Source organism: Castor canadensis, chromosome 9, assembly GCF_047511655.1.
Source record: "Castor canadensis chromosome 9, mCasCan1.hap1v2, whole genome shotgun sequence".
Classification (NCBI taxonomy): domain Eukaryota; kingdom Metazoa; phylum Chordata; class Mammalia; order Rodentia; family Castoridae; genus Castor; species Castor canadensis.
In genome coordinates, this window is record NC_133394.1 from 31,790,630 (window position 1) to 31,804,139 (window position 13,510).

Below are 13,510 nucleotides of genomic sequence, written 5' to 3' on the forward strand. Positions count from 1 at the left end.
TGAAATAAACAAGGGAAAGCTCTTTTCTTACAGTAGGAAGCCAACTAATATACACCACCAAGGATGCAGAAGTAGGGAAATAGCCATTTGGCAATCATCATAACTGATTCAGGCAAGATCACCCACTGGCACTAATACTTTGTAGGTCAAGTTTGAATAAAAAGTTATTTACGTAGTCTCAAAAAAGTTCCACTACAAGACACTAATTACAAAGAAGGAAATTATACTGGAGAGCTTGCAGTTATCACTTAAGGGATCAAAATCAGCATCATCAATAACAGGACAAATTGGTGTGTTCCCGAGTATGGTGACTTCTGTCATATTCCTGCCAAAAGTGTATAACCTGTCCCTAACCATGAAGAAATATTATTCAAACTCCAATTGAGAAATATTCTACAAATTAACTGACATGTACTCTTTAAAAACTGTTGATGCCACTCAATACAAAGGACTGAGAACCTATTCAGATTAAAGGAAGGGAAAGAGACAAATGAAAGCAACATATTAACTTTTTATTTGCTATCAAGGGAAGTTATGAGACAGTTGGTAAAAATCTGATTGTGCTAGTTCTATAATTTTGATCATTGTACTATAGTTATGTAAGAAAATGTCTTTACTTTTAGGAGATATACACTGATTTTAGGAGACTGAAACATTTCAGAGCTAAGGGAACGTCAGCTTATTCTCAAATGGCTCAGAAAGAATAGAATAAGTAAATGCAGTAAAATGGTAACATTTGATCAATCTGTATGAAGGGTATTATGGAAATTCTTTAATTTTCTGTAATTGAACTATGTCAAAATAAAAAGTTATTCATCTGGAGTTCTAACAAAAGAGAATTCTATTTATTGGTCTGAAGGGAAGCCTATGTATTTGGGGGTCTATAACCTACAGTAAAGCCACTATTGACTTCAAGGGTTAGGGAGAAGCAATAGATTCTAGAGAGGAAGAGTTCAGGGCAGGTAATACCAGGGCTATCTACTTCAGTGGAGAAAAATCAGACATTTCTCTGTATGACAAAACAAAATTAACAATGAAAGTGACCATCTTTTAGCACCAAAGAACCTTACATTGAACTGTGTACATCAAAAATTCTTAGGGGGCAATAAACGTATCTATAAACCCATTAGAACAAAAGCTTTTTAGGGATAGATGGCAGGGAGAGAGTAGTACTGGGGTTTGAACTCAGGACCTTCCACTAGCTAGGCAGGTGCTCTTGAGCCACACTCCTAACCTGTTTTGCTTTAGTTATTTTTAAAGTAGGGTCTCAAATTTTTTTGCCAAGGCTGGCCTCAAACAGTGATTCTCCTGAGCTCCACGTCCCGAGTAACTGGGATTTACAGGCCTGAGAGGGATAGATTTTATTCTGCTTTATTAGTGTTGATCAGCACTTAGGAATGCCTGGTGCATAGCAGTCAATTAATGAAACATTTTGACCCAATACATAAATTTTCATATTATAGCCATGAGGTGGAACTATATTACATTTTGTCTTTATTGTCTATTCAACACGAGAAGCATCTTCTAATAGATCAGAATTAGAGTGGGGTTGAAAAGGAATGTGCATATTTCTTGCACCTTCTTTTTAGTTTGAAACCTAAGTTGCTACCACATTTGGGTAAAGTGAATACAGATTCTACTGCTACACAAAACAGAGAAGTATTTACATTAGAGATGACACAATGTTTATTGTCATAAATTGTGTAATCTTAAGTAGGCAACTAGTCTTGCAATGTAATTATTTCTCCCTCCCCCCCCAAATAAAACATTCTACAGAGAATTTGTCTAAAATCATCACCACTTTGGGCACTGCCAAAAGTTAGTTATTTAACTGAATAACAGATTAACAATTTCACAGTGCTACATGGCAAGGCAATTCATTCAGTTACCTGGGAATATACTTTATATCTATGTTAAAGTATAGCTAGAAGTTAATCAAGTAGAAACATACAGTGGCCATAAGATGACCCACGATTATAAAATTCTTTATAATTTTCAGAGACCTACATTACCACAGATGCTTTTTATGGCACTTTTTCAAACTGCAGATTGTGACTGCCTAGAAGATTGAGACTAGTATTCAAGAAAGAAAAAAGACTGGCATAGAAAAATTTCAGAACTCATCACACAAGGTCACATCAAGTACAGCTTAATCAAACTTTTGTTTTGGTATGTACATGAATATATAAGCTAAGCCACGAAACGAAATGCATTTGTTATTGCAGCCTGTGGTGAGAAACATGTATGCTTTCTTCAGCAGAACCTGGACTCAGCTCTGTGCAGATTTAGTGGCAATCCATTCAGGTACATTTCACGTCAAACTCAACAAAAAGAACTGCAATCTTATCCTGCTCTTAAAACAGGATTGCTCTTCAAATATTTGCCCAAAAGTAAAAACTCACTGCAATTCGGCACATTAAAAGCTCACTTCAGAACAATATGCAGTACCAGCGTCCAATAGAACTTTTGGAGATGGTAAAATATCCTAAATCTCCATTGTCCAAAATAATAACCACTAACCACATTTACTAAGCACTTAAAATGAGGTTGGTATAGGGCTAGTGGAGTGTCTCACGCAGTACAACGCCTGCTGAGCAAGCATGAGGTGGAGTTCAAATGCCAGTACCGCACCAAAAAAAAAAAAAGTAGCCAAGCCAGGTGCTGGTGGCTACTTGGGATGCTGAGAATGGGAGGACTGTGGTTCAATGACAGCCCTGGCAAATAGTTCACCAAAACCCATCTGGGGAAAAGAAAAAAAAAAAAAGCAAAATGGAAAGGTTTGGCTCAAGCAGAACACCTGCTAGCAAGCACAAAACCCTGAGTTCAAACACCATTCCAACAAAAAAAAAAAAAAAAAAAAAAAAGAAAGAAAGAAAAAGTGAGGAATGGCAAATTAAATAGCTACTGTTTTGGACAGCATACAGAGCTTTATGCAGTACTGCTTTTAACATGTGGTGACTGGATCACAAGGATCATCAGTGGAACCACTTGAGGGCTCCTGAGAAATGGAGAATGAAGACCTGACTCGCATGCACAATGAAACTTGAAAGGTGCTGCTCCACAGAACCAATTCTCAATAGGAATTCCGCCATGAGAACTACAGGTCCAATGGAAGTTTACGGGACACTTTGGAACGATTACTGGCGGAATGCTTCTGGCATTCTTAGGGCAACTGACAGAACATTATCTACAAACCTAAAAGCTGGTGTCTCAAGTGATATTCATCTTGTCAGGAATGTAGATTCTTAAGGAATCTACTTGTAAGACTGAAAAACTTGAATCTAATTCCATTATCTAACACAAAGTTGTTTTTCATGACATCAAGTATTTTTTGTATAATTGTGTACTCTGAATTTCCCAGGAATATCACCATGTACATTGAAATAAAATATTTTGTCAGAAGGAATACCAAGTATACGTCACCTTTTCAGAGTAAGTCATTTAGCAGCTTACAGTTCAGGGCTGTCATGATGACACTGTACTAGGCTAGGTCCAACCATTAGGTTTCATTATGTAGTCATGTTTAAGCTAAGCATTTTATTAAAGACTTTCCTTTTATTTCCTTGTATTATTCCATTATTTCTATTCTCCAGTTAGAAATTTTCCCCTTCATAAAAGCAGGTAAGCAAGTTCTATTATCCAGGATAATAGTGTGTGCTGTGACACATTTGTGTTCACTCATGGGGTGCTGAATCTGACAGCTTTATAGAGCACTGGCGATTATCATCCCTCTAGATCATGGAGCCTGAATTTGAGAATACAAAGTCCTTCAGCGTAAGAAACCCAAGGAATAGCTCTGGATCTATAGGACTCCTAAATAATACATAAATTTGACTTATATGTGTCATTAGCAATCATAAATCAGGGCGTAGCCACCCTTGGGGGAGAATATGTAACTGTATAACCTATTAGAAAGAAAACCTATTTAGAAGGCTGAGGCCAGCCTGAGCTACATACTGAAATCCAATCTCAAAAAAAAAATTAAGAACCATACACCTACAAATTGTGTGTGGGCTGGATTAGAAACTTGGACCTCAACATGTGGTAAATTCCAATGGAATTGCAATTTGTATCACCTTGGTCCGCACTTTTTTTTTTTTTTTCAGTGCTGGGGTTTGAACCCAAAGCTTTATTCACTACTACTCAGTTACATCCCTAGCTCTACTGAAAACTTAAAAAAACAAACAAAAAAACCCACACAAAACTTGTTATTTGTACTTTAGATGTCCTTTTATGTTGATTTATGAAAGGCTAAAATCCATCAAACAAACACTTGCTATGCACCAGGCACTATGCTATGCTCTGTACACACAGGAACTTCAGTCTCACAATCCCCCTCCCTTTTGGGCATCATGGCTCATTTTACACCTGAGGAAACTGGCAAAGAACTCAACTATGACTAGGTTTGTATAGCTAACGATGCCAGAACTAGAATTTGAACTGTCTTGTCTCCAAAGCAAGTGTACAATTTTCTGGGGTGAGCAGCTGTTTTTAATTTAATCTCTGAAATATCTACTATATCCTCTCTTCCTTTGGCATAGCCCACTAGATTACTTAGGGCAAAAATTTTGATCTACAAATGGCAGTTCCCCAAGCATGACATTACCATCCTTTGAAGAAATGCTTCTCCCTCTCATTTTGTCACTAGAATGGACTTTCCATGCTAACTTTACTTTTGGCTTAATCATATTCTGTACTTTCTTTTTTTCCCCCCTTTTTAAAAAAGCTTCCTGCAATAAAGCAAGGAAAAAATAAATGCATGCCACATGTTCCTCTAGGTAATATAGAAAATACATTAAGACAGGCCTATAAAATGAATACCGCTGTGTTAGATGATTTAGAAATCATTTGGAATCACTTATTAAAATAGACTACCACTATAATAAGCACATAAGCTTCAGTATTTTACTTCTGAGAGAACTCTCGGTTACTTCGGCTGCTTTCTAATGGAAAGGATAAAGAACACAGGTAGACAAACAATGAACACGTTTTGAGGGCATAGGCAAAAAGTATAAACACCAGTTGGGATGTTGTTTAGAATAAAAACACAGATGGGGATAATTAGGAGAAAAATTTGAGAAATCTGCAGTGGACTTGGAGACTTTATCTAAGTGGAACATGACAGAAAGTAGGTAAGGATGCAAATCAAACTCAGTTGACAGTACTAATGATAAAGCCCGTATTAGGTGGGAAGGGATTGAGGGTTTGCTGGAAAGAAGGTAGGACATCTACCTACCAATACATCTACATTCTTTTTGGTGCTGGGGGCTGAACCCAGGGCATCCCACTGAGCTATAATCCCACCCTTGGATATCTGTTTTGCAAACAAAACCTTTTCTATAAAGCTAAAAAGTACATAGCTTATGCTCTGTGACCAGTTTGTCACGAACAACTACAGACATATGCAAACAAATGGGTGAGACCATGTTTCAATAAACCTTTCTTTACAAAACTGATATGGGCACTGGCTATAGCCAGTATAGGGACTGGCTATAGTTTAGGAAACATAGACGCCTTAGGCAAGAAGAAACTAATTTAAGAACAGGACATGGTCGTGGTTAAGGACAGACTGGGAAATCACTGGTCACAAGGACAGTAGAGATGGAAGATATATCTGAAGTACTGCTTTGAGAGAATACTTTAAAAAACATGGAGAGAAGATAATTAGTGGTTTCCTGAAAGGAGAAAAGGTATTTGAAATAACTTAATGATCCTCTTAAATATAATTTTGGCTTAATTACAAAACCCTTATAAGTGAAAATGTACAGGACACTGCAATGTTTAACCATTGTTATTTCCTAAAAGGCAGTACTACAATACAGAAAGTATCTCGCAGGTGTGTATAATATACTTAATTAACACTTTGCCATAAAGAATCAATGCAAAATACAGCCAAGTTGGGAAAACTCATGCCTCCCATTTCCACACACCAAAACATAAAGCAGGCATCATGGATAAACCAACTAATCTCAATCAAAGGTTGAAGACCAAACTGAAAGCAGACAAACAAAACTTTAATAACAAACATCCCAGCTAGGTGGTGGTGGCTCACACACACCAGTAAACCTAGCTACTTGGGAGGCTGAAATCAGGAGGATCAAAGTTTGAGGCCTACCCAGGCAAACAGTTCTCAAAACCCCATCTTTACATTAACCAGAGTGAAATGGACTGAAGGTATGGCTCAAGTGGTATAGCAACTGCTTTGCAAGCATGAAGTTCTGAATTCAAACCCCACTCCCACCAAAACTAAACATGCCAAAGAAAACTGGTTATCACAATAAATGTGCTTGGGAAATGCTCATTCAGTAAATTGTGAAGTTAAATCATTATAAGGTTTAAAGATGAAACCAGGTCCAGTATTGTGTTTGGTTTAACTTTTCAACATCTCAGATCTAAAATGAAACCAGGTACTAGATCATCTGGCAAATTATTTTACTTGTAGCAATGTTGGCTCATTAGAAGAATGTAAATTTTTAAAAGATCAGAAAACTATCATGAAGACCAAAACTGAAACACTTACAAAGCTGCTTTGTAGAATAAATGATGACAACAAAAGATGGTCCTCCTACATGAACTAGAATGGTATGGGTGACTGGGTAAGTGCCATTAATACTGCCAAGGAAAAGCCAATTGTTTTCATCACACTTAGCATACAAAGATATGAACTACAAAGTAACAAGTGGGTCTGTGAAGGTAAAAATGCCAAAAGGACTGGAGGGAAGAAAATGCTGAAAGGTAGATGGATGGATGAATGACGGGAGTCAGTTCACCAATAAAGAACCAATATCCATATAATGGAACACTAGGACAAGTAATAAAAACAATGCATTCCACATGCAGTATACCACATAAAATGTCTGAAACTATTAAATGACAAAACAAAGCTATTAAAATGACTTCTTCGGGCAAAGAAAAAAATCTACACATGTGCACACACGTCACTGATGTATGCACAGAAACTTTCTAGACATTTACAAGAAGTTTTAGTGGTACCTTGAAAAAGAGGAGTGGGATTGAAGGATACAGGAATTTTTCACCTTCTACCCTTCTGTAGGGAAGAAAAAAAAAAAGTAAGCAGGTGTCATGTTTGGTCAAATAGTAAAGAAAAAAAAAATCAGGGATTTTGGAAAGGTAACTGGAGAAAGGCCTGCTACCTTTAAACCCATAGCAATACAGACACAATTACACTGAAAACACAACATACTTAAAAATAAGTTAACAAATGGTGAAAAAATTTAAAGTGGTATTATGTAATTTAAAAAAGCCCCAAGGCTTTACTTAGAATAACCAGAGTTCAGTGATATAAAGCAGAAACTAGGTCTTGCAAGAGCCATAATTTGTATACGCAGGGTTACTGCAGTCCCCCCATCAGTGTTCAGCACACCCGCCTCACTCTGTATTTACCTCCAGACCACATAATCCCCAGGATATAAATTCTAGCTCTATTTTTAAGAACAAAAGTTACTTGTAAACCTTATGGAGACACTCATTCATTTTGAATGTCTGCTTTTAAGTTTTCTTTAGAGCAGGGGAGCTAGTCCATTTTGTTCTAGCTTTATGCCCAGCACCAAGAAGCAGGGAAGTGACTTTGATGACAAATTACAAGGTCTGAAGTGAAGGAAAAAAGGAAAAATGGAGAAAAGGAAAAAAGGAGAGAAAAATTCATTTCCTTGAATTTCATGTGATCACAGCCTACAATTTCATTGTTTGCTTTCACTCTAGTAAGGCTAGAGAGGTCTGAAACAACCCTAGGTAATACAAAGGTTGTCTACTCTGGAATTCACAGTAAGCAAAATATGAAAACTATTTAAGATGAAAGAACCAGGTGCTAGTTGCTCACACCTGTAATCCTAGTTACTCAGGAGGCAGAGATTAGGATCACAGTCCAAAGCCAGCCCAGGCAAATAGTTAAGCAAAACCCTATCTCGAAAAAAACCCATCACAAAAAAGGGTTGGTGGAGTGGCTCAAGATGAAGGCCCTGAGTTCAAACCTCAGTACCGGGGGTGGGGTGGGGGAGAGACAAAACAGAACAGGGCAGAACCAAAATCTTGATACCAAATCCATCCGTTTGAGTAATGATGGGCAAGTGAGTTGGCCTGAGCTACTAAGGATTTGCTTAATAGCAGTGCATCTCAAGCTCTGTGATAAAAGACCAATTTCAACCTCTACCCTCTGCATTGTGAGATATAATTTAAACTGAGGCAGGAGGATTTCAAGTTCAAGGCCAGTCTGGGGACTACTGCAAATGAAGCAATAAAGCACCTGTTTGCAAGTGCAAAGCCCTGAGTTCAAATTCCATCCCCACAGCTGGGGGGGAGGGTAAGAAAAAACAAAAAAAGGCCAGTCTAGGCTGTACAGTGAGACCTTGTTTCAAAAAATCAAATCTATACAGGTCTCCAGAAACATGGTGAATAGTAGTTGTGTGTTTCAATGTCAGTATGACCCAATATGTGGTCAGATTTTTTTTATTACTCAATAATGAAAACTGTCTAGAAAAAAACCATTAGAGATAAAAGGCAGCAAGACTTGTTACTGTTTTATTTCTAAAATGTGCATCACTGTGTTATCACCACAACGCCCTGTTACATTTTTTTGTTTTGTGGTGCTGGCGTAGAACCCAGGGTCTTGTGCATGCTAGGCAATCATTCTAACAGTGACTACATCTCCCCAACCCTAGGTCATTTGAGAAAAGGCCTTAACTCACTATGTAGCCCAGGCTGGCCTTTAACTTAAGATCCTCCTAAGTGCTGGGATTACAGATGTGCGCCACAAGTCCAGCTCCTTACTAAGTTTAAGTTATCCTTTTGAATGCAACTGAAGCATGTACAAATCTGGACTCCTAGCTGGTTGAATGTTTTGCTTTATTTTGCCATCTTAGAAGACAATGCAGGATATAGATATTTTAAATTGCGTATGAAAATATTCACTCATGGTATGCTCCTATAACTTTGTCCTATGTTCTCAAAACTCCCTCAAATGACTAGTGTAGTGGATTGGTAACAGAATGAGTCTAGAAAATATTATCCATTAGCATCATTACCAAATGAAGTGAAAACAGAAGCGTTTATATGCCTGGCTTATAAACATGCCACAATCTGGCATCATTTACTATTGCCTACTAGATAGGCCTTACCTTACCCAGAAAGCATGTAAGAGTTAGTTCTCTGCAATTAAATTTTCAGGATTCAGACTCACATTTTGCATCTGACAAAAGCTATAAAGCTACCTAAATCAATGCCTCTCCTTCTTCATTTCTAATACATATCAAAGGATTATTGTATAGATTAATGTGAATGTAAAGTTACTAGAACACTGCCTGACACATAATTAGTACTACATAAGTGCTATAGTTATTTAATTCTTACATAGTGCACATTAAATCCTTCTGTAGAATTAATAATTAACATTACTTCATTGGTTGAAACTTCACATTCTTCAATGAGCTACGACTTATACATGAAAGATTATTTCAATTCTGTATTATGACAATATATCTATTTATAATATCTTGGACAGGAAGAACAGAATAAGGTACTGTGAAGTTATGAAAAGTTGCAAATCATTATGACACATAAGTTGCAACTGACAAAAGTGATCCAGAATAATCTGCTCCTGCAAAAAAGATCTAAAATAAATTTGTAATTCTAAAATGGTAATGATAATCAAATGCTACAAATTATTTTAAAAAACCTTTTAGAACTGTGTACATTTATTGTATTATTCTTTCTCAACCCTAAAAGCCTGTATTTCTTAAAACTGGATTACATCTTAGAAGAAACATAAGCATTAATTTCTACTATTCCAATCCCACTGATTGTCAACCCACCACTACCATGATCACTTTTAAGGAAGCTCTTAAAATGCTCGTAACTATATATACGTTGTTACTCATATATATATATATATATATATATACATCAAACGGACAACAAATCTGCTAAGGCAATCATTCATGCTTAAACAGACATTAGGTAAATAAATTGAGATTATAAACACAGAAGACTGACTCAGTATTTCTGTAATACTGAGTAAGAGGGGTACCCTTTAAAAACTTTTTAAATTCTACAACGAAACCAACGCTATTAATTTCACGTTTATTTTTAAATGATCAAGTTTATCAATTTGAAAACAATTCATAATCAACACTTAAAGACAAGTTTTTGTCTCAACTAATGATTTCCATTATTCTACCTATAGTTCAGCTTACCCTTTGGTCTAAAATACCCCACTTCACAGGATCTGAACTATACTAGCATGTAACATAAACAATCATTTTGAAGTTTGCTTCCAAATGATAACAGAGTATATCAAGTTTTCAAATTTACAGAAAAATCATACTACAGTTGACCAATATAAATATATCTTATCACTTGTTTATTAAATTCTATTTAGATAACACTAATAAAATTCTTAAACTCATGTGCCCCCAACCGTACTTCATTCCTATGCTATCATTTTGACCCTTACATAATGTCTTAATTTAGCAACCAAGTTTTACAACCACTGCTCCTATCAAATGGTGATACACCAAAATCCCAAATTCTCATGAATTTTAACTTATTGAAAGTATATTTACCTAAGACTGAACAACTGTGCCTTAACTTTATATATAAAAAAAAACAAAGATAGCCACATCAGTTTAATTCCATATATGATACTACCTATGCAATTTATTAAAAACTGTAATAAACATAATAATCAAACTAGTGCTCCAAACTTGTTGTTCATGTGGAAGACACAAGACACAGGAGAGACTGCCTTGCAATAACAAGTACAAGTTCCTTCTATAGAGATGGAGAAATAAAAGGACAAATCTACTTGTCTAAAAGACAATTCACTGTACACATTTTATTTACAGTTTTGTACACTGTCTTAATATGAATGGGACCGCTTTTCTACTTGAGCCATTTTTAACCAAAGCAAAATAACCTAAGTAATACAAAGTGTTAAAATACAGCATAAAGATACAAAAACAGACATACTAATTCTAGTTAGGAATGTAATTATGATGTTACATTTTTTTAATAATCCACAATTATGTTTAGGAAATCACACAAACATAGATCACTGATTTGAATGAAATGCATAAATTTGTAGCAAAGCTTTGTAGTTACAAAAAACAAAAAAATTACCAAAGAATGCACAAAATTAATGTTTATTCCACCTTTGTGTCATATTCCTGGATCCTTCACCAATGTTACATAAGGAAAAAACAAAAGCAAACAAATGAAAAACTGAAATCAGAATCACTAATGTTATCAAGTCAGGAAACAAATAAATTAAAATCTAGCAGCCATCAGCAAGAGTACAGCAAAGATAATGCTGTATAAAGAAACAAAGAAAATTGCTAGAAAACTGTATGCATCATACTCTTTCAAACCAGCAAAATATGCTCCTGCATAAAATGAAACATAAACAGCATTTTTTCCTATTAAGGTATAGAAACGCAAGTTCTTTTTTGAATATTGTGGATGGGTAAAATGTGTTTGTAATGGCAATTCTACGAGGCTATTACAGAGTGGGCCAGGAACACATTTGTGGATTCTGGGGATGATGTGCACTGTCATTCTTTGATTGGGATAGTGGACACTCTAGCAAAAATTTAAAAAATGAACACAGAAGTACAAGACAAAGGCGAATGAGACTTCTCTTATATCTTAGCAACATTTAGATGGAATCAAATTTAAATGCAGTCCACTCTGCTTTGATGAGGCTTTGGTTCAGCTCCCAAATCTCGATTGCTTGACGCAGTCTCCTATGAGAATATTCAGAAGGTGTCTTCTTAAACAACAAACCTATTTTTAGTGGTGGAGCCGCTCTTAGTAGCTGTGTCTGCATGGGACTGATAACCAATCACTATCTTTGGAGGAAGTCCTAACCTTTCCTTGTATACCCTCCTAGAAGACAAAAGAAAGTGGCCATTAATTTTTATTCACCCAAAACAATTTTTCTTACATTCGCTATTAGTCTTTATATAATCTAAGTTTATATGATGGAGCTCCATCACTTGCATAAGCAACACGGACATGTCTATTTTCATCCTTTGATCTAAAATGTTCTAAGTAAGCCAATTGTGGTGGCACACATGTCTGTAACCCCAGCATGTAGGAGGCTGAGGCAGGAGGAATGTGTAGCCTGGGCTACATAGTAACACCCTGCTATCAAAAAGATAAATAAATAAAGGTAAAATGCTGTATGAACTCTAGTAAATGCTCAATTACATTTATCATACCTATTATTGAAAAGACAGAACAATAAAAACTAAACACTTGGATATTTATAAAATATTTTCAGAATACTTTAGAACATAATTTCCACCTCATGCACACTTAACTTTATACCCTAATTTTCAAACAGATGTGACTACTCTAAGAACATGTGATTAGTGCCAAATAGGATTAAGATGATCTGTATAAACTAGATCAAATCTCAACTGCAATATTAGAGCTACCTCTCCTTTAAAAATCATAAGGTAGAAAGTATACTAGAAAATGAAGTCCATCTAAGGCTGAGAAACACAAAGCTGTGTGGCTATGGATCACAAGTGAGTAAGAAATAAGGCTGACAAGGTCCTGGGGAAAGATCACAAAGTGTTATCTTAAGATTCTGAATCTTTAATGTTTAGGGGAAAAAAGCACAAAAATTCAAATATAAGCCATAAAATCAAATAAAAGAATATATATTTTCATGGACCAAAATCATAAACATGGTACTAGGGTTTTTTTTTCCCCCCACACCCTACTCTCCAGCAGTTTCTAACTTCCTCCAAATGGGTATCTAAAAGCAACCTCTATAATAAGGTGACAACTACTATCAGATTTAATTATAATACCATGCATTCCCTTAAATACACTTTACCATTAAGAAAAGGAAAAGCACAGCCGTGCTAACTAGAAACAATGGAAAAAAAAAATCTTTCAACCAATCCTTTCACAATAATTCTTTTTCAAGAAGCCAAAAATCAAAACATTTCACAGAGATTTCAAAAACATTTAATACTAACACAAACATGGACCTTTCACAAGAAATTCCTAATTTCTCTGGCTCTAGTTTTCAAAGAAATATGAAACTCCCGTAACTAAGTTTTGATGCTGACAGAAAAACTGTAACTATGACAACTCAACAATCAACTCCTTTCTTGTAGAAACAACATACAGAATGAAACTTGGAAAATACCTATGTCTTTTAATCTGGAGAGGAATTACTATAGGAAAAATAATGTTTGAAAACTCACAAAGGGGCAAATAAAGCTTCTGGTAACGTAAGACTGGCCAGTTAACATAAAATTTAATGTCAAATTAGGCAGGTGTGATTGCACATGCCTGTAATACCAACACTTGGGAGGCTGAAGCAGGAGGATTACAAGTTCTAGGCCCGCCTGAGTTACATAATGAAGTAGATTCTGTCTCAAAACACCAATGTTATAAAAAAAGGAAAAGATTAATTTGAATGTAATTTAAAAAGCTACAACATGATGTCTGAAGGGGAAAAAAAAAAGGCCATTTTTTT

The 13,510-nt window shown here is 35.8% G+C and overlaps 1 protein-coding gene across 2 annotated transcripts in view; it reads right to left on the reverse strand.

Annotated features, from left to right (window-relative positions):
• Window positions 1-10,321: 10,321 nt before the first annotated feature.
• The window catches only part of Eif4e (eukaryotic translation initiation factor 4E), a 41,351-nt gene continuing 38,162 nt past the window's right edge, over window positions 10,322-13,510 (reverse strand). For both annotated transcript variants that reach the window (XM_074041413.1, XM_020174899.2), the window contains one exon: window positions 10,322-11,898. In XM_074041413.1, the coding sequence (XP_073897514.1) occupies window positions 11,784-11,898 (115 nt within the window). In that variant the 3' untranslated portion in view covers window positions 10,322-11,783. The remainder of the gene's footprint in view (window positions 11,899-13,510) is intronic.